The 26436-nt window shown below is 42.2% G+C and overlaps 1 protein-coding gene across 3 annotated transcripts in view; it reads left to right on the top strand.

Moving 5' to 3' along the window:
* The window catches only part of LOC122666177 (acyl-CoA thioesterase 2), a 67526-nt gene that overhangs the window by 25832 nt on the left and 15258 nt on the right, over positions 1 to 26436 (top strand). For 2 of the 3 annotated variants that reach the window (XM_043862316.1, XM_043862315.1), the window contains exons 12-13: positions 6545 to 6652; positions 6782 to 6838. The exons of the other annotated variant lie outside the window; for it this stretch is intronic. In XM_043862316.1, the coding sequence (XP_043718251.1) occupies positions 6545 to 6652; positions 6782 to 6838 (165 nt within the window). The remainder of the gene's footprint in view (positions 1 to 6544; positions 6653 to 6781; positions 6839 to 26436) is intronic. 3 annotated transcript variants of the gene reach the window in all.

The raw sequence follows: 26436 nt of genomic DNA, 5'->3' as shown, positions 1-26436 counted from the left end.
TTAATTTCAAATCTCCCTTGGACATCTTATCTCCTAAGGCCTCTGCTTTTTCTCTTCCCCCTAGAGTCTTTAGCTGTGTTTGTTATGTGCATGCAAACAAATCTGCCCGCACTAAACTTGACCCCAAAGCTCTCAAGTCTCTTCCTTAGGTACTCTTCTACTACCAAGGGTTATAAGTGTTATCACCCCTCTTCCCGCAGATGTATCATTTCCAAGGATGTTACCTTTCTTGAGTCTGTCCCTTTCTTTGTCCCTTCTCAGCATCCTCTTCAGGGGGAGAATTGTGGGAGTGAACAGGCTACTGATGATTTCTTCCTTTCTCCTCTACCTACATCTCCTTTTATGCTTGACATTGGAAAACACAGGACTGTAGATGTGGTTGAGGTTGATGATCAACCAAGGGGAATACAGAATTGATTGTTGACAGTGGTTCTGGTAAGGAGAAGGATTACCACATTACATACAAAAAAGGTGAAGGCTTGCATAGTACAGGAAAGAAGACCTACCAAGAGTCCTCCTCAGATCCGGATCCACATCCTGAAATTCATTCTTCTCAATCAGGTGACATTCCTTCTCCTCCATTTGATTTGGACCTTCCTATTGCTGTTAGGAAAGGGAAAAGAACTTGTACTAATCCTATATCCCAGTTTGTTTCCTATGATGCACTTTCTCCTACAGGTCTTACCTTTATTACTGCTCTCTCTACTGCTTCCATTCCCAAGAATGTCATTGATGCTATGTCTGACCCAAAGTGGAGACAAGCAATGTCTGAGGAGATGATGGCACTTGAGAAAAATGGTACTTGGCAACTTGTGGACCTTCCCAAGGGACGTGTCCCAGTTGGATGCAGATGGGTCTAAACAAATCTGATGGCAGTGTTGAGAGATACAAAGCAAGGTTGGTGGCCAAGGGGTACAGTCAAGTCTATGAAATTGACTACCAGGAGACATTTGCCCCTGTGGCCAAGCATGACTCAATAAGAGTTCTTTTATCTTTGGCTGCCAATAAAGATTGGCCTTTATATCAGTTGGATGTGAAGAATGCCTTCCTTCATGGCGACTTCGAAGAGGAAGTGTACATGCAAACCCCACTAGGCTTCAAGATGCCTTCAACTGAAGGGAAAGTGTGCCTCCTTAAGAAGGCTCTATATGGTCTCAAACAGTCACCAAAGGTATGGTTTGAGCGCTTCCGACAAGCTATTCTAAAGAATGGATATTCCCAGAGCCAAGCTGATCACACTCTCTTTACCAAGCAGAGTAATGGTACTATCATAACTCTCATTGTCTATGTTGATGATATCGTGGTCACAGGAGATGATACAACTAAGATAGGTAAATTGAAGAGCTACTTGGCACAACAATTTGAGATCAAAGATCTGGGTCCCTTGAAGTACTTCTTAGGAATTGAAGTATCAAGGACCAAGAAAGGAATCAACATATGTCAGAGGAGGTTTATTCTTGATTTGTTGACAGAGACAGGGATGTTAGGCTGCAAACCAGCAAGCTCTCCTATTGAGCAGAATCACAAACTAGGAGAGGACTGTGGTCCTTCTCTTGTTGATGCGGGAAAGTATCAAAGGCTAGTGGGGAACCTTATCTATCTCTCTGTGACTCGGCCAGTTATCTCTTATGCAGTGGGAGTGGTCAGCCAATCCATGCATGCTCCCAAGAGTGGCCATTTGGATGCTGTGTATCGCATTCTAAGGTATTTGAAGTCCTCTCCAGGGAAAGGACTGTTGTATGCAAGGCACAATCACTTGAGAGTGGAAGGTTTCACATATGCCGATTGGGCTGGTTCCATCACAGACAGGAGATCTACCTCCGGCTATTGTACCTTTGTGGGAGGTAACTTAGTCACATGGAGGAGTAAGAAACAGCATGTTGTAGCTAGATCTAGTGCCGAGGCAAAATTTAGAGCTATGGCACATGGAGTGTGTGAATTCATCTTGTTAAAAAGACTTGTTAAGGAACTGGGATTTGACACTGAAGGACCCATAAGGCTGTACTATGACAACAAGGCTGCCATCAGTATTGCTCACAACCCTGTTCAACAGGACCGGACTAAGCACATTGAGGTTGATAGGCATTTCATCAAGGAGAAGATAAACTCTGGCTGTATTTGTACTCCTTTTGTGAAGATTGGTGATCAGTTGGCAGATATCTTCACCAAGGCTCTTGGCTCTTCTCAGTTTAGTACTCTCCTAAGTAAGCTGGGAATGTATGATATATATTCTCCAGCTTGAGGGGGAGTGTTAGAAGTCATGTAATAGGGGTAGTTTAGGAACTAGTCTCATTACTAGTTGCCTTATTATGTAATTCTGTCTCATAGTTTGAGAACTTGCGAGATCTCGGTATTTCGAAAATCCGAGACGAGATGGGGGTCGAGTCACAAAAGTACAATATCTCGCCGAGATCTCGGATCTTGGTCGAGATCTCGGTTTGACATAGGTAAATGCCCATCTAGGTCCTTTATATGAGTGCCAGATCTCGAGATCTTGCTGGAAATTCTTGGTATACAGACACCTATGTATGCCCGGAACCAAGACAGACAAGACAGACACTTATTTATGCCTAATATCATTTAAGTAAATAAAATAGTTAAAAAATAAGCAAATACCCCCCTATTTGAATCCAATAAAAATAGTTAAAAAATCAAATTCCAAAAGGAAAAAAAGTCAACCCCTCAGTGCAAGAGCAAAAACTGGATTTTCGACGGTAGGTGCAATTTTCAACTTTCTAATGTTGGGGTTTTTCTCAAATCTAAAAATTCCATAAATCTTATTATGGTAAAACATTGCTAAAAACCAAAAGTGCGGTAAAATATTCATTTGTTTTGATGTCCAAAAAACTATTTTCATTCAGAGCGATTTTGACAGCATTCGCGCACACCAAAACAAAGCTTTCCAACAAGTCCAAGATTGCTAAAATCTGATTTCTATTGAAGGAGTTATGTACCGGTCAAACTTAATTCGATGCGCGCGAATGTTGTCAAAATCGCTTTGAATGAAAATATATTTTTGGACATCAAAACAAATGAATATTTTACTGCATTTTTTATTTTTAGCAATGTTTTACCATATTAAGATTTATGGAATTTTTTTATTTGAGAAAAACCCCAGCATTAGAAAGTTAAAAATTGCACCTACCGCCGAAAATCTAGTTTTTGTTCTTGAACTGGGGGGTTGACTTTTTTTCCTTTTGGAATTTGATTTTTTAACTATTTTTATTGGATTCAAATAGGGGGGTATTTGCTTATTTATGAATAATATCTTAAGTAAATGATAAATGATATTAGGCATAAATAAGTTTGTTTGTCCTGTGTCTATCCTGGTTTCTAGCATAAGTAAGTGTTTGTCCTGCTTTCCCACTAACTGAAACTCCTATTTGGACTTTGTTTTTACAAAATCTGATAGTGCCATTGTGTTTAAATGGCCTAAAATAGGCTGAATACCAACTTTCAGACCCAAAAGAGGTCTAAAACCCACCGAGATGGGCTTCCAAGTCGGGAAAAAAAAAAATTACAAAAACTCACCGAGATCTCGCCCTAGACCCGAGTTTTCGAACCTTGTTCTGTTTTTTCTTCTTTATTTCCCTTGTACCTCCCTAGGGAGGTGGATGTAATTCTCTCCTTATTATGTTTGAAGTAATATAGGTGTATGGAGAAGTCTCTCCAACACAATCGATTACAACCAATACTATTCTCATCTTCTCTTCTCTCTTCTCTTGCTTTCTTCTTCCTCCTCTTCTACTTACCTCCTTAACCTAAAATCTAACTTCAACTTATGTCAACGGAAGTTTGTTCTTGATTTGTTGAAAGAGACAGGCATGTTGGGCTGCAAACCAGCAAATTCTCCTATTGAGCAAAATCACAAGCTAGGAGAAGATTGTGGTTCCTCTCTTATTGATGCGGGAAAGTACCAGAGGCTAGTGGGGAAGCTTATTTATCTGTCTATGACTCGCCTAGATATTTCTTATGCAGTGGGAGTGGTGAGCCAATTTATGCATGCTCCCAAGAGTGGCCACTTGGATGCTGTATATCGCATTTTCAGATACTTGAAGTCTTCTCCAATGAAAGGATTGTTGTATGCCAGGCACAATCACTTGAGAGTGGAAGGTTTCACTGATGCCGATTAGGCTGGATCCATCTCAGACAGAAGATCTACATATGGTTATTGCACATTTGTGGGAGGTAACTTAGTCACATGGAGAAGCAAAAAATAGCCTGTTATAGCCAGATCCAGTGCAAAGACAGAATTTAGGGCTATGGCTCATGGAGTGTGCGGACTCATATGGTTGAGATGATTGGTTAAGGAATTGGGGTTTGACACTGAAGGTCCTATGCGGCTCTACTGTGATAACAAAGCAGCTCTCAGCATTGCTCACAATCGGAGCAACATGACAGAACAAAGCACATTGAAGTGGATCGACACTTCATCAAGGAGAAGATAGATTCTGGCTGCATTTGTACGCCTTTCATGAGGACTAGTGCTCAACTAGCAGACATCTTCACCAAAGGGCTTACTTCTCTCCAATTTGGTACCCTATTATTCAAGCTAGGAATGCATGACAGTTATTCTCCAGCTTGAGGGGGAGTGTTAGAGTTTGTGTAACAAGGGTACTTTAGGAACTAGTCTTTTGTCTAGTTGCTTTATATTGTATTTCCTCATTTTTTACCATTTTTACCTCCCTAGGGAGTTGTATGTAATTTCTTTCTTGTTAACAATGGACTAATATAGATGTGGTGGAGAATACACTCCAACACAACAAATTATCACCGAACACTGCCCTTCTCTATTCTCTTGTCTTCTTCTTCTTCTCCTCCTTCTCTCTTCCTCCTTCAACTTCTCCTTCTCTTACTTGCATTTACTACCTAAAATCCAACTGCGTGAGCTCCACGTGCAAGAACCATGGGATCTTGGTCTGCATGTGTGGGAGAGTGTTGATGTATACATTGACACTGCCCTTCCCTAACAATTTGAGCTTTTAGGTGAAACATTAGCGAACAAGGTGTGCTTGAAGAATATGGTTTGGAGAGAGGAACGAGGAGGGATTTCAGTTTTAGATTTTTCCGTGGCTTATTATTTATCCATTGTAAACACATACTTTGAAAAAGAGAGGAGCATTTAGTTACCTTCAAAAGTGGGCATCATAGTAGCCAAATATAGGAAGGAATTACAGTTTTAGATCTGTCATTTTTCTGTTTATTTCCCAACTTTCGTTTGTCTTTTTTTCTTTTGTCATTTCTCATCTCTTTCTCCATCTTTTCTTTCCTTTTTTTTGGTTAGAACTCTGTTTTCTCTACTTTGTTTTGGTTGGATCCATGTAGTCGACCCCATTAAGTTCGGATAACGCTGAGTTTTTTGTTGTTGTTGTTGTTGTTGTATAGAGGTCAATGGAATGGTCTGAAATTTAATTACGGTTCTGAAATTCACTTGCCATTGCTGGGGTAGATGGTCAGGATCTTGGTATTTCAGAGCTCTTAATTGAAACTAAGTATTTTGTTCCGAGGGTTGCGTGGTTGTATTTTAAAAGAGAAGGGGTTTGTGATGGGCAAAGTTGTCAATTTTGAAAATATTATTAGTCATGTGGCAACTGACAACTTCTGCTGATCTGTCCTAATGTCTTCCTAATGGAGGGACCCAATTTGGGGTATCTTCAACATGGAGGACTCAGTTCAAAGATACCCTTAACATGGAGGACCCAAAGTGTAATTACCCAAAAAAAGGACGTTTTGGTTTCACTGTTGGTGTATTTGTAGCTGAAAAATGGATGTGTTGAAATATATCATAGAATAGCTGTGGTGACTTTAAACCTTGGTCTTCCATTCCAGAAATCCAGAATAGCTGTGGTGACTTTAAACCTTGGCCTTCCATTCCAGAAATCCAGAATAGCTGTGGTGACTTTAAACCTTGGTCTTCCATTCCAGAAATCCAGATAGGTTTTCATTTTTGTTTATCTTAATATCAGTGAGAATATTTTGAACAAGTATGTGAGAGTCATGCAACCCTAGGAGTCGAAGCTCCATTAAAAGGAAAGAAAAGAAAGTGAACCCCCTCCATAAGAAAAGGGGGGACATGGATGGACTTCAAGATGCTGGACAGGCCACATAGAAAAGTAGCTTTTAGCCTTTTACGATGCAGCTATGAATAATATTGCTACAGCATACTTTGGGGAATCACAGTTCAAACCAGGCAATTTTCATAGGTTGATGTGTAATCTAGAAAAGCCTGGATACTAGAGATATAAGAAGTGGCCAAGTTTTTTTTTTTTTTTTTTTTTTAATCTTTGTTCCTCGCCTTTTTTGACTTTGGATAGCTTCTGTTCTGTTTTTAACATTCTTTTTCTTCTGATCTGCTGTTACTGTGAAGGCCTTCAAGATGGATTAAGTTATTCAAGTCACTTTCCTCAAACATAAAATCCTTATTTGATATTTCATTATTTATATTCATTGCTGTTGTATGAGACCTTTTATTCAGGTATAATGGATTGTGCTGTATCCCAGTTCTTTTGTGATCTAATAAGTCCTAACAGCTGGATAATGATAGGAGTTTTCGCAACAAAGTGGCGACAAAAACTTTTGTGTCTTGGCCTGTAGAGATCAGGTTTTGTGAGCCAGGAAGTTACTACACCAACCAGACTAAATTTCCACCGAGGTTTGAGCAGTTGCCTTTGCATGGAAGTCTGGTGTTTCCTTTTTTTATTTTATTTTGCCTTTCCCCCCTTCCTTTTTCTTCTCCTCTGTGATACATATCTGATACAGTTGAAAACGATCTGACTTTCAGCACGAAATTCTGGTTTAAAGTAAGAGGAGAACTTTCAGATGATCCAGCTTTGCATAGGTAACAATGCAAAAGGCTTGATATGGTTTCTATTATCTTAGATGGTTTGTTCGCATGGAAATATATTGGATCAAATTAGTTTATGGATGAACATCATTGAACATGCAGGCTCTTTTATCTAGTTCTGTTCTATTTCAAACATGTGGGAATCTTGTAATTTTTTTCCTTGACATCCCATGTTAGTTCAGATGTTTTAACAGAGCCTCATAGAAAATGATCCTTTTAGTCCCACTCTTGTATAGTTGTATGATTATGCCTTGTATACTGGTGCATAATCTTGACATGCATAGAGTTGAACAGTTGATTTTCATTGGTTTTTAACTTACAATAAGAATGCCTGATGGATGTAGTTTGGATGTGCTATGATCATACTCTTTCTTATTGCAAAATGACAGAGATATCGAGGATGGGAAGTTCTGCCAAGAAGTTATCCAATAAAAAATAAAGTTAGCTAGTCGAAGGCAAGTAAGGAAAGAGGAAAGTATATAACATTATCCACAAGATACATGAGAAATCAAATAGTAATAATAATAATGATATGTCTATTCAAGAGGGAAACAAGTTGGTGGATCTTAAAAGGAGAAAACTTGAAGACATTTACTGATAAATTAGTAAAGCAGAGAAGGTGGAAATTTGATGTGGAACGAGATAGCTACTTATATAAAGAGTGTAGCTAAATTACGCGAATCCAAAGGAAAACGACATTCATCTAAAGAAAGTTGGTGGTGGGATGATGAAGTTCAAGCAACCATTAAGGCTTAGAAATCTAGTTTTAAAACTTGGCGAAGGACTAAGGATGAGTAGGATTTAAGAGGTATAAATTTTACTAGAAATGAAAATAAGAAGATAGTAGGGAAAGCAAGGATTAAGAAATGTGAGGATCTCAATACCAATTTGAGCACAAAGGGGAAAAAGTTATCTATATACCAGCTAGAATGAGGGAAAGGAAGAGTAGAGATTTCAACCATATTAGATGCATTAAAAGTGAGACGATAAAGTATTAATAAGTGAAGAGGATATTAAAGAGAGGTGGGAAGTTATTTCTACAACTTACTAAATGAAAACAATACAAGTATTAGTGTTTTAAAATTTTGTAATAACCATCAAGAAATCACAAGTCTTAGATATATACTAAAAATTAGGGTGTCTAAAGTAAAGGAAGCTTTAAATAAAATGAAAATAGGTAAAACAATAGGTCCAGATGGTATTCCAGTAGAGGTGTGAAAGAGATTAGGAATTAATGGAATTTGGCTAACTAGGTTATTTAATAAGATTATGTGCACATGAAAAATGCCAAATGAATGGAGGAGAAGCGTTGTGGTTCCAATTTATAAAAACAAAGGTGATATTCAAAGATGTAATAGCTATAGAGGAAAGAAACTTATGAGCCATACTATGAAATTAGGGAAGTAAGTGAAACTTACTTGAAACAAAAAGCTAATATTTCGGATAACCAATTTGTTATGCTAGGAAGATCAACCACATAAGATATTTATTTGCTTAGGAGACTAGTGGAAGGATTTAGAGAGTGTAAGTAGGCTCTCCATATGTCTTTATTGTCTTAGGAAAAGCTTATGATAGAGTCCTAATGTAATACTACAACAACAACAACAATAATAATAATTCAAGCCTTATCCCAACTAAATGGGGTCGGCTACATGGATCCTTTCAAAACAAAGTAGGGAAAACTGAGGTCCTTACTAAGGGAAATGAAAGTAAGAGGACTGAAGAATAAAAATGAAGAAAAGATATAAGAGAAGTGAGAAATGGAAAATGAAAGTAAGAGAAAAGAGGAGAGCCCAGAAAATCAGGAAAATCTCAGCTACATAGTGTCGACAACGTAGATCCTTGCCCTCCAATAGGCTCTATCTGAGATCATACTTGGCACAAGGCCCAGACTATGCATGTCATTCTTCACAACCCCTCCTATGGTCATTTTAGGCCTGCCCCGGGCTCTTTTAGCTCCTTCAATTGGGATCAGATCACTCCTCCTTACGGGTGCGTCCCCAGGCCTCCGTTGAACATAACCATACCACCTTAGACGACATTCTTAGAGCTTGTCGCTGATCAAGGCAACTCCCACATCAGCTCTAATACATTCGTTCCTCACTTTATCCTTCCTAGTTTTGCCGCACATCCATCTTAACATTCTCATCTCTGCAACGCATAGTTTCACTATATGACACTTCTTAACTGCCCAACATTCCATCCCATACATCGTAGTTGGTCGGACAATAGTCTTGGAGAACTTTCTTTTAAGCTTTAAAGGGATATGTCGGTCACACAATACTCCAGTCGCACCTCTCCACTTCATCCATCCCACTTCAATTCTCTATGACACATCATCATCTATGTCACCTTCTTTGCTTATGGTAGACCCTTGATATCTAAAATAGTCACTTGATGGTATCTCTCTCTCCTCAATTTTCACCATGTCAGTATCCATCATAGTTTGACTAAAGTTACCCATCATATACTCCGTCTTTGATCTATTAAACTTAAAGCTTCTTGTTTCCAAGGTTGATCTCCACATCTCTAACTTAGTGTTAATCCCTGCTTTTGTCTCATCCACCAAAACGATATCATCGGCAAAGAGCATACACCATGGGACCTTGTTTTGGATGTTCTAAATTACTTTATCCATGATAAGCACAAACAAATAAGGGCTTAGGGGAGGTTTGACTTGCTGTCTGCTTCTGCATTCCTCTCTGTAATCCCTTCGTTGGATGAAATGCCGTCTCCTCCTCCTTCGCCTTCCCTTGTCAGCCCTTCTTCCCTCCCCAACCGGCCCCCTGGAACTCTTTGTTTGGTGCTGCCTCTGCTCCTCAGTCTGATGGGCTTCCCCTTCATTATGTCCCCCCCACCATTGTCAGTTCTTCTAAAGAAGCCTTTTTCCCTGTAGACTTCCTAGAATCTGAAGCCCAGCTTTGGAAAAATTGCCTTGTGGGGAATTTTTTTGGTTCTCGACCACCTTTTTACCTGGTAAAGCAATCTCTCTCCAAGCAATGGCGTCCTCAGGGATCTCTAGACATGTTCTTGCTGGATGTTATCGTGACTTGGTATTAGCGCAGATGGCTAATACCGAGAATAGATGTGAGAGGGTAGATTGGTAGTTTTAGGTGTTTAAGTTATTTCTTTTAATTTTTATTTGTTTTCCTGTTTTACCCTTAAGTGGACAGATATATATTTGAAGTTTAGAGGAGAGACACACACATCGCGTGGCTCCCCAAGTCACATTCTCGATTTCTCTCTTCTTCTTCTTCTTCTTTTTCTCCATTAATTCACATGGTATCGGAGCTGTAAGGTCTGCTACAACCTTCGAAGATTTTTGCCGCTACTGCAACATTCAATTGCAGATCTATTTTTTTTTTTAGGGTTTAAAGACCTGCGGTTTCTTCTATTTTCTGCTTGAAGGGGTGCAGCACCCTATGCTGTATTTTGGAGTTGTTTGTGGGACTGTTTAGAGACTAGTTCATGATTTAAATTAAGAACTAGGTCTATCTCGTTGTCTGAAGAATATTTGAAGGGGTTTTTCGATGAAGTGAAGGGTTTGTCAGGGTTTTGATTGAAGGTTCGATTGCTGCTGTCTCTGCTATCTGTATCGACTTTGTCAGGGATTTCTTTGAGGGGATCGATTATAATTTTTTGCTGCATATTTTGGGGAGATTAATTGCAGCCCTTGCTGCCTTTATCGATATTTATCAGGGTTTTCTATCCCTTATCGATTTCTGTCCCTGCTGCCAATATTTTTTATTCTTTTCATCCTTCACTTCATCAAGCACACAATGGGTGATGAATAAAGTCTGCCGAAGGTTCCAAATCAGTCACAACTGAAATCTTTTCTTCCTCTTCAAATCGGATTACCGAGAAGAAGTTGGAAGGAGTTACAAATTTTTTACAATGGAAGAAAATTGTTAAGCTAGTATTGACTGGCCGTGATCAGCATCAACATCTCTTCAAAACTAAGCCTGAGAATGACTCTTCTTGGGAGACAGTTGATGCACGTATCTTGGGACAGATGTTGAATTCCATGGATCACCAAATTGTTGATTTGGTAACACACATTGATACAGTGAAAGAATTGTGGGAGTATCTTCATGTTTTGTACTCTGGACAAAACAATCCGTCCCGCATTTATGACTTGTCCCAGGAGTTCTACAGGGTTGATCGAAAGGGTCGTTCTTTGACCCAATACTTCGCTGATTTTAAGAGGATGTATGAAGAGCTCAATTCATTACTTCCTATCACTCGCGATGTGGAGCAGGATGCGAAACCGGCGGAAAACAACTGGTTGCTATGGGCTTTTTAGGAGGTCTTGGGAAAGAGTTTGATTCTGTTCGGTCCCAGATTCTTGAGGGTGACAAGGTTGCCACGTTATCTGACACCTTTTCCAGGGTTCTTCGTGTTTCTCGTGAGACTACTACTAATGGTGATACTTCAGCCCTAGCTTCCTTTCCATCCAACCGTGGGCCCAACAGTGGGGCTGGTAGTGGTGGTACTGTTAGTTCTGGTCGTGGTCGTGGAAGTGGGGCTGGTTCGTCTAATAAGGCTCCTACCTTGGGTTCTCAAGGTAATTCTGATGTTTCTAGAGGTTCAGTACGCACTTGTCATCATTGTGGTCGTCCAGGACATATCCAACGTTTCTGTTGGAAACTTCATGGCAAACCAAATCAGGACGGTTTGCCAGTTACTACTGGTGATCCTCCGTATCTCCACGGCTGAAGGTAAAACAGTGAAGATGTCCGATGATGAATATGCCCGATATACCCAATTTCAAATTTCTCAGTCCGCCTGAGTCTCCAATCTGCGACATTTGTTGAGCAGTAATGCCACTGCATGCCTTTCGACGTCTCTTCCGTCCCTGGATTATTGATTCAGGGGCCTCCGAGCATATGCTGACGTTTCGGTATCCTTTCTTCTTTTAAGTCCTCTTCAAGTGTCACTTTAGCCAATGGTTCCTTGGCTAAGGTGACTGGTACTGGTACTGTCCATATTACACCTTCTCTTTCTTTGTCTTCTGTTCTTTATATCCCTGATTTTCCTTTTAATCTTTTATCTGTAAGTCGGTTCATTAAAACCCATAACTGTTTTGTAACCTTTTCTTTTGACTCTTATGTCTTTCAGGATCTTTCGTCGAAGAGGATGATTGGTAGGGGTCGTGCATCAGGGGGCCTTTACATACTTGAGGACACTTCATCTATGGCGTGTACCGGTGTGGCGTCACCCCACCAGATTCATTATTGTTTGGGTCATCCTTCGTTGGAGAGTTTGAAGCTTCTTGATGGTCATTTTCGGTCAATTTCTAGTTTTAACTGTGAGTCGTGTCAGTTTGGGAAACTCCACCGTGTGAGTTATCCTCCTAGAGTCAGTAAACGGTCTGACCAACCGCTTTCTTTAGTTCATTCAAATGTTTGGGGTCCGTGTCCTGTCGTTTCCACTTTGGGTTTTCGTTACTTTGTAACTTTTGTTGATGACTATTCCAGGGTTACCTGGATCTACATAATGAAACAGCGTTCTGAGTTATTTTCTATTTTCTGTGCATTTGTGAATGAAGTGAATAATCAATTTTCGTATCCTTTGCGTGTTCTTCGTAGTGATAATGCTAAAGAGTACTTTTCTACTCCTTTTGCTGAATTTATGACTCAGCGTGGCATTATTCATCAGTCCTCTTGTGCTTACACCCCACAACAAAATGGTGTGGCCGAGAGGAAAAATAGACATTTGATGGAGGTTACTCGTTGTTTATTGTTTGAAATGAAAGTAGCTAAATCTTTTTGGGCTGATGCTGTTTTAACCTCATGCTATCTCATTAATCGAATGCCTTCTTCGGTTTTACGTGGTGGTATTCCCTTTTCTTTGTTGTTTACTTTTGCACCATTGTTTGTTTTGGCACCTCGTATGTTTGGTAGTGTTTGCTTTGTTCATGATCATCGTCCTGGTGTCTCCAAGTTGGATCCCAAGGCTCTCAAATGCATGTTCGTTGGTTATTCTCGCGCTCAGAAGGGTTACCGCTGTTACTCTTTTGACGTGCGAAAATACTTTGTTACCGCTGATGTTTCTTTTTTTGAGTCTACACCGTTTGTTCATTCTTCCCATGCTGTGTCTGACTTGGATGATGATATTCCTATTACTGTTGTTCGGTCTACTGTTCACCATGCTCCGCAGGCTGCCTCATTACCGGCACCTCAACCCAGTGTGTTTCAACATCACCAATGGAAAGTATGTGCTTGGTCCCCTACGACATCGACTCCTACACCATCTCCTTCTTTGCCGGCAGATCCTACAATAGGTAATCTTCCTCCTCCTTTGGAATCTTCTTCTGATCTTGATATTCCTATTGCTCGTCGTAAAGGGGTTAAGGCTTGTACCCAACACCCTATTTCTAACTTTGTTTCTTATGATGGTTTATCTTCCACTTTTTCTTCTTGTTTACATACTGTTGAGAACCATCCTATTCCTAAGTCTGTCGCAGAGGCATTGCCTAGTCCAGGTTGGAAGGCTGCTATGGATGAGGAATTATTGGCATTAGATGAAAATCAGACTTGGGATCTTGTTCCCTTACCTTCGGGGAAGACTGCTATTAGGTGTTGCTGGGTGTATGTGGTAAAGGTGAATCCTGATGGATCTTTAGCTCGCTTGAAAGCGCGCCTAGTAGCCAAGGGTTATGCCCAAGTGTATGGCGTGGATTACTTGGATAGTTTTTCACCTGTGGCAAAACTTACTTCTGTTCGTATTTTGATCTCCTTGGCTGCCACTTATCATTGGCCTCTCTATCAGCTTGATGTCAAGAATGCCTTCTTGCATGGTGACTTGTAAGAAGAGGTTTATATGGAGCAACCTCCTGGGTTTGTTGCTCAGGGGGAGTTTGGCTTGGTGTGTAAATTGAAGAAGCCTCTATATGGGCTGAAACAGTCCCCTAGAGCCTGGTTTGGCAGATTCACTGAAGTTGTGTTAGAGTTTGGGCTGACATGGTGTGAAAGTGATCATTCTGTATTTTTCCGTTGCTTTGAGGTTGGAAAATTGTTTCTTGTGGTGTATGTTGATGATATAGTTATTACAGGAGATGATGTTTCTGGGATTGATGAATTGAAGACACACTTGCAGCAGAAATTTCAGGCCAAGGACCTGGGAAAGTTGAAATATTTTTTGGGCGTGGAAGTTGCTCAGTCAAAGAAAGGGATTTCGCTCTCACAGCGGAAGTATGTTCTTGATCTTTTGTCAGAGACAGGAATGCTAGGTTCTAAACCTTGACATACTCCTATGGATCCCAATTTAAAACTTGTTGCAGAGGATGGTGAAATCTTAGGTGATCCAGAGAAGTATCGAAAGCTTGTTGGAAAATTGAACTATCTCACAGTGACCAGACCTGACATAGCATTTCCTGTTAGTGTGGTGAGCCAATTCTTGTCTGCTCCTTGGACATCTCATTGGGAGGCTTTTATGCATATTTTACGCTATCTTAAAAAGGCTCCTGGACGTGGTCTTCTCTACAGTGATCATGGTCATGGGCGGATAGCAGGTTTTTCAGATGCTGACTGGGCTGGGTCTCCGGTTGATAGGCGATCCACTACAGGTTATTGTGTATTTGTTGGTGGAAATTTGGTGTCCTAGAAGAGTAAGAAACAGACAGTTGTTGCTCGGTCCAGTGCAGAATCAGAGTACAGGGCTATGGCACATGTTACTTGTGAGTTGATGTGGGTAAAGCAATTAATGACTGAACTTGGTTTTGTTGATGATGCTCCAATGAAATTGTGGTGTAATAATCAGGCTGTTGTCCATATTGCTTCAAATCCAGTGTTTCATGAAAGGACGAAACACATTGAGGTTGACTGCCATTTTGTTCGAGAAAAGTTACAACAAGGTGTAATTTCTCCTGGTCATGTTCGTAAAGAAGAACAACTTGTAGATGTGTCCACAAAGTCTTTGGGAAGTGCAAGAGTGGATTATATTTGTAACAAGCTGGGCATGATTGACATATATGCTCCAGCTTGAGGGGGAGTGTTATCGTGACTTGGTATTAGCGCAGATGGCTAATACCGAGAATAATTGTGAGAGGGTAGATTGGTAGTTTTAGGTGTTTAAGTTATTTCTTTTAATTTTTATTTGTTTTCCTGTTTTACCCTTAAGTGGACAGATATATATTTGAAGTTTAGAGGAGAGACACACACATCGTGTGGCTCCCCAAGTCACATTCTCGACTTCTCTCTCGTTTTCTCTTCTTCTTCTTCTTTTTCTTCATTAATTCACACTGGATAATGGTTTTTTCATCTTCAAATTCTCCTTGTCCCTGGATAAGACTCGAGCCCTTGAAGGTGGTCCATGGCTGGTGGAGAAGAAACCAGTCTTCTTGTGCCAATAGCATCGCCAGCTCCAACTCGGGCGATTGGACCTCTCCTCCATTCCTCTTTGGGTTTCCCTCCCAGGGTTGCCTCTTCACTATTGGTGCTCCGACAGGCTTAGTACCATTGGCTCTGTTCTTAGAAAGCCATTATTTTCAGATGGGCGAACACGGCGTAAGGATCGACTAGCTTATGCGAGACTATGTGTTGAAGTCTCTGCGCATGATGCATTGCCTTCCTTTATCAAAGTGAATGAAGGTGATGCCTACTCCTTTGAACAAGAGGTGCATTATGACTGGAAACCACTGCAGTGCTTGGTGTGTAAAGTCTTTGGTCATGACTCCCATCTTTGTTCCCCTTTGGCCAAGCTGAACGATGCCCTAGTTCTTCCTGATGGTGATGCTGCTGCTCCTTCCTGTGAAGCTGATCCGAATGTCCATCGTAAGCCTCTTACTCGATCTCCTTCGCGTGGCAGAACGAGAACCAGACTCCGGCACTGGAAGAAGCGTTGGTCGGAGAAGAGCTCTGCTACTACCTCCCAGGTCCTGTTGCAGTCCACTCTGCCAACCTATAATGACGAGCAGAATCGATTCAGTCTTTTGTCGCCTGCTGAAGATTCTGAGATTACCACTTGTCCCGAAAAAATCCAATTTGATGTTTGCCCCAGAAGCAGATCGCGTATGTCTGAAAAAATCTCGGAGGATGTTTACATTCTGGGCTCTGGAAGGCTTGTCGCTGCTCCCAACTCTCTGGCGATGACGACTCCTGAGTCGAAAGCACTTTTGCCCTCTGATGGTTGCATCTTGGAGCCTTCTTCGCCTGCTAGAGAGCTTTTTAGCCCCCTGGTCAGCCCTGCCCCTGTTGACGATTATTTGGTGGGCCCCTCTTCTCTTGGTCAGTCCTTATGTTCTACTTCTGTATTTTCAGACTCTTTTGCCCTTAGGTCGATTTCCCTCCCATCTAACTCTTCTTCCACTTTACCCGCTGCTAGTTCTGGGTCGGATGTTTCAAAAAATCACTCTCTTAACCCGACCTTGACCCATTCTCCTAACCTGACAGAGAACCCTTCTTCTTCGCCCGTTTATCTCCTTTCTTCTTCCCATCGGGTTCCTTGCAAAGTCCCTCCAGGACCCTCCTCCTTGACTGCTACCCCTCTCGGTAGTTCCTATCGCCGTCGTCACCACAGTGTTACCAGGTCCAAATCTGTCGTAGCTTGCCTTGATGAGTCTTCGCTGCCTCTTCTCCCTCTTCCCCAATGATTCACGGCCTCATCTGGAATACTCGAGGCCTGAATTCTGCCTCGAAGCATGCTGCTGTTCACTCCCGCATTCGCTCCTCTCATTCCTGCTTTTGCTGCCTTTTGGAAACTCACATTAAAGAGCATAACTCCCCTAAAATCCAAAGTTCCATCTCCCCTGGCTGGTCTTTTCTCTCTAATTACTCTCATCATCCAAACGGCCGCATCTGGATTTTGTGGGATCCAAAAATTATTTCCATTACCTCCTTATCTGCTTCTTCCCAATTCCTGCATCTTTCTATCTCTTGCTTGGGTCACTTTTCTTGCTTGTTCTCTGTGGTTTATGCCTCTAACTCTCCTACTCAGAGGTCCTCCTTATGGACTGACCTATCCTCCATTGCAAGCCTTGTCGGTTCTCAGCCTTAGGGCTTAGCAGGGTATTTTAATGTCATCAGGTACTACTCTGAAAAACAGGGGGGCGATTATTTGGACTTGGAAGCTGTGGCTGCTTTCAATGATTGTATTGAGGACATTGGTGTTACTGATCTTAGATGGTCGGGGTTCCCCTTTACTTGGAGCAACAAAAGAGCTGGGTCTAATCGAATTGTCTGTAAGCTTGACCGAGTGTTGGTCAATGAAGAATGGTTAGCCACCTTCCCTTCATCCCATGCGGCCATGCCACCTTTGACAACCCTGATATCTCAGATCATTCCCCCATTTCCCTTTCCATCCATCCTTTCACCTCTTTTGGCCCTAAACCTTTCAAGTTCTTTGACATATGGACCTCTCACCCCACCTTTTTGCCTCTTATCAAAGAAGCTTGGGATAAGCCGGTCCATGATTTCTCCACCCCTCTCATTGCTGTCTCAAGGAAGCTCAAAAATGTCAAAGCCACGCTCAAGGATTGGAACCTCAACACTTTTGGCAATATCTCCCTTCAGGTTGCGGAGTGTAAAGACAGACTTGTCTCCATTCAGCCTCGGCTTCAGTTAGATATTCTAAATGGCCAGCTAATTGAAGAAGAGAAAGATGTGTCCTTGGAGCTCTCCTCCCTCCTAGCTCGGGAAGAAAGTTTTCTCAAGCAAAAATCAAGAATCAAATGGTTGGACCTGGGCGATTCTAATACAGCCTATTTCCATCACTCTGTGAAAGCTAGAGTAAATGCAAACTCCATTACTCAGCTCTCCCACCCGGATGGTTCCATTGCCAACACTGTGAAGGATATTAAAGACATGGCAGTGCAGCATTTTGAAGGTATCTTCTGTGGTTCTCAAGGTGTTTCTGGTCCTCTGTCGAGCCCTCTGCTCAACAAGTTCATTACTCCTAATTATTTTGATTCTTTGTGCTCCATTCCAAAAGAAGATGAAATTGTTGCAGCTATTCATTCCCTCAAGGTGAATGGTGCTCCAGGGCCAGATGGCTTTAGTATGGGCTTCTTCTTAGCGACTTGGGACATCATCAAAAAGGACCTTATCTCTGCCATTGAGAGCTTCTTCTTCAACACTAGTCAGATCAAAGGTGTAAATCACACTTTCCTCTGTCTCATCCCCAAAAAGGGAGGAGCTTCTGCTATGAATGACTTCAGGCCCATTGCCCTCTGCAACCTTCTTTATAAGTTCATTGCAAAGATCCTGGCTCGAAGACTTAAGAATGTGGTAGACCTTATTGTCAGCAACAACCAATCGGCCTTCATCCCGGGTAGGAATATTTCTGATAATATTCTCCTATGCAATGATATTGTCAGAGGTTTTGACAGGAAAAATCATGCCCTAACTATTCTCCTCAAGATTGACATCCACAAGGCCTTTGATTTGCTGAGATGGGATTTCATAGCTCAAGTTATGACTAAGATGAGGTTTCCTTTGGTCTTTGTTAACTGGATTAGCTCCTGCATCTCTTCTCCAAAGTTCTCAGTCTTGGTCAATGGTAGCCCGGCAGGTTATTTTGGAGCTACTGTGGGGATTCGGCAAGGCTGCCCTCTTTCTCCTTACTTGTTCACTTTGACAATGGAAGTCCTCTCTAGGAAAATCCAAATTAGTATCGATCAGTTGCTCATCTCTCCTATGCCCAAGTGTAAAGCTCTCAAGCTTACTCATTTAGCTTTTGCTGACGACTTGATGATCTTCTCCAAGGCTACGATTGACTCGCTTGAAGCTATTATGTCCTGCCTCCAACACTTCCGTGAGCTCTCAGGCCTCCGTATCAACCCCTCTAAGTCTTTGCTTTTCTTTGCTGGGGTTTCTGAGCTAGACAAATGGCCTTCCTTGACAAGTCTGGCTTTCTTGAGGGGCAGCTGCCTGCCAAGTATTTAGGGCTTCCTTTGATTCCTGCACGGCTATTTGCTCACCATTGCACCCCAATACTGGATCTCATCAGGAAAATACTTCAACCGTGGAAAGGCAAGCTCCTCTCCTATGTAAGCAGGTTGGTTCTTATCAGATCAGTCTTGGAGGCTTCTTACATCTACTGGTCCGGCATTTATGGTTTGCCTCAATCAACTATCAAGTCTCTTGAATCCCTTTTAGCCTCTTTCCTTTGGAAGGGCGATGAATCCTCCAGATTTCTCCACCCGCTTAGTTGGGCTGCAGTGTGTCTCCCCAAGATGGAAGGTGGGTTAGGCATCAGAAGAATCAAAGATGTGAACTCTGCTGGTATTATCAAGCTTATCTGGAAGATTGTCTCTAAGAAGAAAAGCATCTGGGCTGATTGGATATATTCAGGTCTTCTCCGGCATGATTCTATTTGGGCTGCCTCAGTCACTTTTGATGCCTCTTGGGTTTGGCGCAAAATTCTTGCTAGCCGACACCTTATTCTTCAGGCTATTCGTACTCAGATTGGTGATGGGCTCTCCTCTTATCTTTAGTTGGACCACTGGCATCCAAAAGGAATTCTGCTTCCCTTGGTTACCCCCAGGGCTATTTATGCCTCTGGCCTTCATAGACTATCCTTGGTTGCTGATATCCTGGATCACAATGGTTGGGCCCCTCCTCTCTCCTCCACATCTCTAAACCTTGTTTGGAATGATCTCCCCTCCATTCCTAGAAGGCCTGTGCCTAGAGGAGATCTTGTTACTTGGTCGCCTTTCAACTATAGTTCCTTCTCCCCCAAAGTAGCTTGGAATCTCATTCGAACAAATGGCTCTATGGTTCCTTGGCGAAGCTAAGTTGGTTCAAGCATCACATTCCTCGGCACTGCTTCACAGCTTGGCGAGTCTTCACTAAGTGTCTCCCAACACAGGATTTTCTTCGCAGCCGTCAGATCTCTGTTCCTTCTGCTTGCTACCTCTGTTGGAATCATCGCTTCTTTGAATGCCCTACGTCCGCTGCCATTTGGAAGGGCATTCTCAACAAATGCTGGCCTGCCCAAAGAAGAATTATGCCTTTCTCTAGAGAGTGGATCTGGATTGATATGACATATGCCGGTTCCTCTATTTGTGACTCTGTCGGCAAGATGGCTTTCTGTGCAGCCCTTAATCATATTTGGATGGAGCGCAATATCAAGAAATGGACCTCCAATTCTCGATCTTACCGTATGATTTGGGATTCCATTTCTTTTGAAATTAAAGCAAAGTTATCGCTTGCTCCCCCGTCCTTTTGTAAAGACTCCCCAAGGAACAGGCTCATTGTTGATTCCTGGGGTCTCTCTAATGTTTCTTTTGTTGCTACAACCCCTTAGCCTTTGCTTTGGCTGGCTGTTTCTCTTTTTTTCTCTCTTTCCTTCTCCCTTCGGGGCTCTCTGTATCTTTTTCTCTTTTGGTAATGATATGTTGTTGAGATGTGTTACCTGATATTATAAGGGTATTTTTGGTATTTTATTTATGCTTTAATTATGTACTTTTGAACAAGGGTAGAATTGTAATTTGGGATGTGACACTGTTTATGTGAACAGTGTCGTGAACAGTGTTTCCCTTTGTAATCTCTTTTATTATTATTATTATAAATAGAGAGCTTGACTGATCTCATTGATCATTCAAGCCATTCACGAAATTCCTGTTTTGTTAACGTGGCATCAGAGCCAAATACATTCTGATCTAGGTTTTCAAAACCCACCTCCCTCCCTTCGATTTTTTTCTCCTTCCCTCCATCGAGCTTCTTCCCTTCTTCTTTCTTCCTTTCTTTTGGTTTTTCTTCTCCCATCAGGGCAGCACTACTGAGGTGATCGTAATGATCTAGCTGCTGCCCCAACATACCTCCTTTTTTATGCCTCTTTTTTGGATCGAGTAGAGCTGAAGAACTGTCTGCGATTTGAAGATTCCTTTTTTTTTTGGAGATCAGGCCTCTACATCTGTTTCGGCTGCATCTTCTATTGTGGGATCTTTATTTGATATTGTTCTCAGCCCCTATTCACTTCATCAGATTGGTTGAAGACCCCAGCCCTTTGTCGATCTCTCTTCTCAGGGTTTTTTTCAAAACCCTGACATTAATCGATCTTGGGGTTGGGCTACTGGTTCCTGCTGCATCTGATTGGCACCCTTGCTGCCTTCATTCGACATCATTCCCAGCCTACATATTTGAGATTTTTTGCTCCAATACAACCCTCTTCTATTGGGGGTCGATTCTAGAAATTTTTTTTTGGATATTTTTTGGCTGTTTGCTGCTTCATTGAAGATTGGTTACCTGCTGCAATGACTGGTTCAGATTCTTCTTCTTCGGCCTCTTCTGGCATTGATGGCCAGCCCCGGACTGATTTTCTTCCCCTTGCTGCCCCAATCAAACTTGATGGCTCTAACTACCTGAAGTGGTTTCGGTCTACCTATTTGACAGTAGCTTGCCGTGGCTTCACTGGCCATCTTCTTGGGACAACAACTAAACCAGTGGAAGAGGGGTCTCAGCTCAACAAGTGGTTATCTAATGATGCGATGGTGATGTCCTACTTGATCCATTCTATGCAAGGGGATATCTCAAACAATTTTCTTCTACTGGACACAACCCATACTATCTGGAATGGTGCCAAAGAGACTTATGGTCGTACGGGGAATGATGCACAGGTCTATGAGATTAGAAAGAAGGCTAATGCCACTACCCAACAGGAGCTCTTTGTCTCCAAATACTATGTTGCCCTCAAGAACATGTGGCAGCAATTGGATCATTACTCCGACTATCGCCCTCTCTCAGCTGCGATCGGCTGCCTATCGCAAACACGTTGACAAAATACGTGTCTATGATTTTTTGGCTGGACTAAATATGGAGTTTGATCCTATTCGGGTGCAAGTACATGGGCAGTCCCCTTTTCCATCCCTACCGCAGCCTTTGCCTTGGTTCATAATGAGGAATCTCGTCGGGCTGTTATGCTGTATTCCTCTACTGTTGATCGATCCGCCTTGCAAGTTGCTTCTAGTACTCCTTCTCTTACCACTACTGATGGTAGTACTGCTGTCCCTAAAGGTCCTGTCAAGTGTGAACACTGCAACAGGCTCTATCATACTAAGGCTCAATGCTGGAAGCTCCATGGGAAGCCTGCTGATTTTGAGGAAAAGAAAGCCCGTGGGAAGTTTAAGCCCAAGGCTCATATGGCTGATTCTCCTACTACTGCTGCTGCTGCCCCTTCATCTGACATTGGGCTTACTCAGGATGAGCTCCTAGCTTTCCGTCGCATGCTACAGGCCTCTTCATGCCTCCTGCGGCATCTCGCACTGCTGCCCCTCCCGGTTCTAATTTTGCCTCGGTACTCCGATCGATGAGTCGTGTGCATCGGCTGTATCCAGTCCTTGGATTATAGATTCCAGTGCCACGACCACATGACCGCTCCTCCCATGTATTTCATCTTTATTCTCCATCTTCCGGCAAAGACAGGTGTTCGAGTAGCTAATGGTTCCCTTTCTCCTATTAATGGGAAGGGTTCCATACGCTGCTCACCTACCCTTTCATTAAAATCTGTTTGCATGTTCCGTCCTTTTCTACCAACCTTCTATCTATTAGTAGTCTAACTGGAGATCTGAACTGCGAACTGACTTTTTTCCCTTCTCGTTGTGTCATACAGGATCTGGAGACGGGGCGCACGATTGGGGGTGGTAAGATGCAGGGTGGTCTCTACTTACTTAACCCGGGTCAGCCTTCTACTTTGCATTCGGCTTCCTCTACAGCTCCTCATTTACAGTCCACCTCGTCCCTTGACCTTCATCTCTGGCACTGTCGACTTGGTCATCCATCCCTTAGTACTTTGTCTCTTTTGTTTCCACACTTGATTAAGCATTGTAATAGGAATGAGTTTTTATGTGAGGCTTGTGTTTTGGCCAAACAGACTCGTTCCAATTATTCTTCATTAAATAAAAGAAGTGAGTCTCCTTTTGCTTTGGTTCATTCTGATGTGTGGGGCCCGCCGTTGTACTTCCCTTTACGGTCATCGATGGTTTGTCTAGTTTATTGATTGTTATACTCGTGCACTGGGGTGTACATGATGAGCCATAAAAGTGAGGTCTTCCGCTGTTTTCGATTATTTCATCGTATGGTTCGGACCATTTAATGCCACCTTGCGCATTTTACGCAGTGATAATGGCAGAGAGTACATGGAGGGTCGGTTCCAACTTTATTTGGCTGCGCATGGTATTATCCATCGGACACCGTGTGTTGACATACCGCCCCGAGAATGAGTTCTTGAAAGGAAAAATAGACATCTCCTTGAGGTAGCCCGGGCCATTATGTTTGCACGGCGGGTCCCTTCTCACTACTGGGGTGATGCCATTCTTACCGCTGCTTATCTCATCAATCGTGTGCCTACCCGTGTCCTTGATGGTCGTTCCCCCGTTGATCTCCTCCAGGGTTCCTCCTCCTTTGTGGTTTCCCCCAAAGTTTTTGGTTGTGTTTGCTATGTCCGCAATCATCATCCTCATGGGAAATTTGATCCGCAGAGCATTCGGTGTATTTTTTTGGGCTATTCTGCGACCCAGAAAGGATACAAGTGTTACCATCCACCTTCTCGTCGTACTTTTGTCTCCATGGATATTGTCTTCCTTGAGTCCTTGTCATATTATTCCCAGACACCTCTTCAGGGGGAGCAGGATCAGGGTTTTGAAGATGTGTCTGCTATTCTTCCGGCTTCTATTTAGGGGGAGCCCTCTGTAACTTCAGCTCCTATTCAGGGGGAGCGTAGACCAGTCAGTCAAATCCCTGTTGATAAGGTATATACCCAGGAGCGCACAGGACAAGTTGAGACTACCACCACCACCAGACCACCTCCACAATCGTCTAGATTCTACATCATGTGGTAAGGATCCTTCCCTTGACTTACCTATCGCTGTTCGTAAAGGCGTTAGGTCATGCACCCAACACCCCATCTCCAATGTTGTTTCCTATGACGCTTTATCTCCTTCCCATCGTGCATTTGTTTCTTCTCTTTCCTCTGTTTCTATTCCTCAGAAATGGTAGGAGGCGATTGCAGATCCAAAGTGGAAAGCAGCCATGATGGAAGAAATGACGGCCTTACTTAAAAATGAGACATGGGAGCTAGTTGTTCTTCCTTCGGGTAAGAAACCAGTCGGGTGCAAATGGGTATTTGTTGTCGAGCAGAAGCCAGATGGAACAGTGGATAGATATAAAGCCAGGCTTGTGGCCAGAGGCTTCACTCAGCCTTATGAGATCGACTACCAGGAGACATTTTCCCTTGTTGCGAAGTTGAACACTATCCGGGTCTTACTGTCTTGTGTTGTCAACTTTTGCTGGGACCTACAGCAGTTGGATGTAAAAAATGCATTTCTTCATGGGGAGTTGGAAGAGGAGGTTTATATGGATGTTCCTCCGGGTTCTTCCTCTGACAAGACCCATGGGAAAGTTTGTAGGCTTAAAAGGGCACTCTATGGGTTGAAGCAATCTCCACGGGCATGGTTTGGTAGGTTTCATAAAGCCATGGTCTCCTGTGGATACAAACAGAGTAATGCTGATCACACTTTGTTCATCAAGCGAAAGGGAGAAAAGGTCACTCTTCTCATAGTTTATGTTGATGACATAGTTGTGACTGGTAATGATACAGATGAAGTTTCTCACCTGAAGGCTTTCTTGGGACGGGAATTTGACATAATAGATATAGGATAGGTAAGATATTTTCTTGGGATTGAAGTTGCCCGTTCTCCAAAAGACATCTTTCTCTCCCAGAGAAAGTATGTTCTAGATTTACTATCAGAGACTGGTTTGCTTGGTTGTCATTCTTGTGACACTCCCTTGGAAGCTACTACCCGTCTGCAAGAGAAGGATGGTGAACCTGTTGATAAGGGCAGATATCAACGATTGGTGGGCAAGCTGATTTATCTCTCCCACACCAGACCAGATATTGCCATTGCTGTGAGTCTTGTGAGCCAGTTCATGCATGATCCTTATTCCACTCACATGGCTGCTGTTCTTCATATTCTCCATTACTTGAAGTCAGCTCCAGGAAAGGGGATCCTTTTGTCTCCTCATGGCCATCTTCGCATTGAGGCTTACACAGATGCTGACTGGGGTGGTAACCCTGATAGGAAATCTACTTCCGGCTATTGTACTTTTGTTGGAGGAAATCTGGTCACATGGCGGAGTAAAAAGCAAAATGTTGTGGCAAGATCTAGTGCTGAAGCTGAATTCCGTGCTATGGCCCAGGGCATATGTGAGTTACTGTGGCTTCAGAGTTTACTCCTTGATATCCGTGGTTCTGTTCATCTTCCAATGATGTTGTACTGTGACAACAAAGCAGCAATTAGCATTGCCCACAATCCAGTGCAGCATGACTGTACCAAACATGTGGAGATTGACAGACACTTCATCAAGGAGAAGTTAGAGAGTGGGCAGATTTGTATCCCTTTTGTGAAGTCTGGAGATCAACTGGCTGATGTCTTCACCAAAGGGTTGAGTGGGAAGTTGTTTTATCCTAGTCTAGTCAAGTTGGGCATGTGTGATATCTATGCCCCAACTTGAGGCGGGGTGTTGAGATGTGTTACCCGATATTATAAGGGTATTTTTGGTATTTTATTTATGCTTTATTTATGTACTTTTGAACAAGGGTAGAATTGTAATTTGGGTTGTGACACTGTTCACGTGAACAGTATCGTGAACAGTGTTTCCCTTTGTAATCTCTTTTATTATTATTATTATAAATAGAGAGCTTGACTGATCTCATTGGTCATTCAAGCCATTCACGAAATTCCTGTTTTGTTAACAATATTTTTTATTCACCCAAAAAAAAATAAAGGCTTAGGGCTGATCCTTGATGTAACCCAACCGTAATTGGGAATTCCATCCTGGCCTCCCACAGATCTCACACTGGTCACCACACCCTTATACATATCTTTAATTACATTATATATTTACTCGACACCCCTCTGTTCGCAAGAACATTCCGGATTAAATCTCTAGGGACTCTCCTACTAATTTAAAGAATTAAAACAGTACCAAAACAGAATTGAAAAACATAGAGACAAACGCGACCAAATTTGGGAGAAAACACATGTAACAGAATCAGATGGTCGGTTTAGGCTACAAGTTTGAAGGGTTACTAATATTGTTGAAAAGTTCAGTTTGATCAAATGGATGGATCTGATTTTATCAAGGATTCCTAGTACTACTAGGACAAGGTCAAATCTGTCAATATAGAACTCAGACCAAAGAGAAGATGGCAGATTCATATAACACATCAGAACATCAGTTTGTATTGTGGATCTCAGATCAAACAGACCAGCAAATAGATTAAATCGATTTCCAGATTCAGGCCTTTAATGGTAATCCTACTTGAGGTAGGACTTCATCAAGAAGTCAATAGAATCCGAAATTGAAAGTAGAATATGATAGAGCATAAATTCAATTGAAGACTTTTGTAATCAGAATTGAAATCAACATTAAAGAACTCAGCCAAAACCACAATCCTAGTGATGATAGGATTGAGATATTGCAGAAACAGTAATGGGCAGAATTACAGATCAGTAAACAACAGAACAATACCTTAATCGATGGAAGTAGTAAGAGCAATGGCACTCAGGCTTCACGCCGCAAGGTGTTGGCTGGATCACACACCAATAACACCTTGGTTCCACAATGAAGAGCCTCTCTACGCAAGAGCAGAAC

This window comes from Telopea speciosissima, chromosome 6 (genome assembly GCF_018873765.1).
Source record: "Telopea speciosissima isolate NSW1024214 ecotype Mountain lineage chromosome 6, Tspe_v1, whole genome shotgun sequence".
NCBI lineage: Eukaryota > Viridiplantae > Streptophyta > Magnoliopsida > Proteales > Proteaceae > Telopea > Telopea speciosissima.
This window is presented reverse-complemented; position numbering and strand designations above follow the sequence as displayed.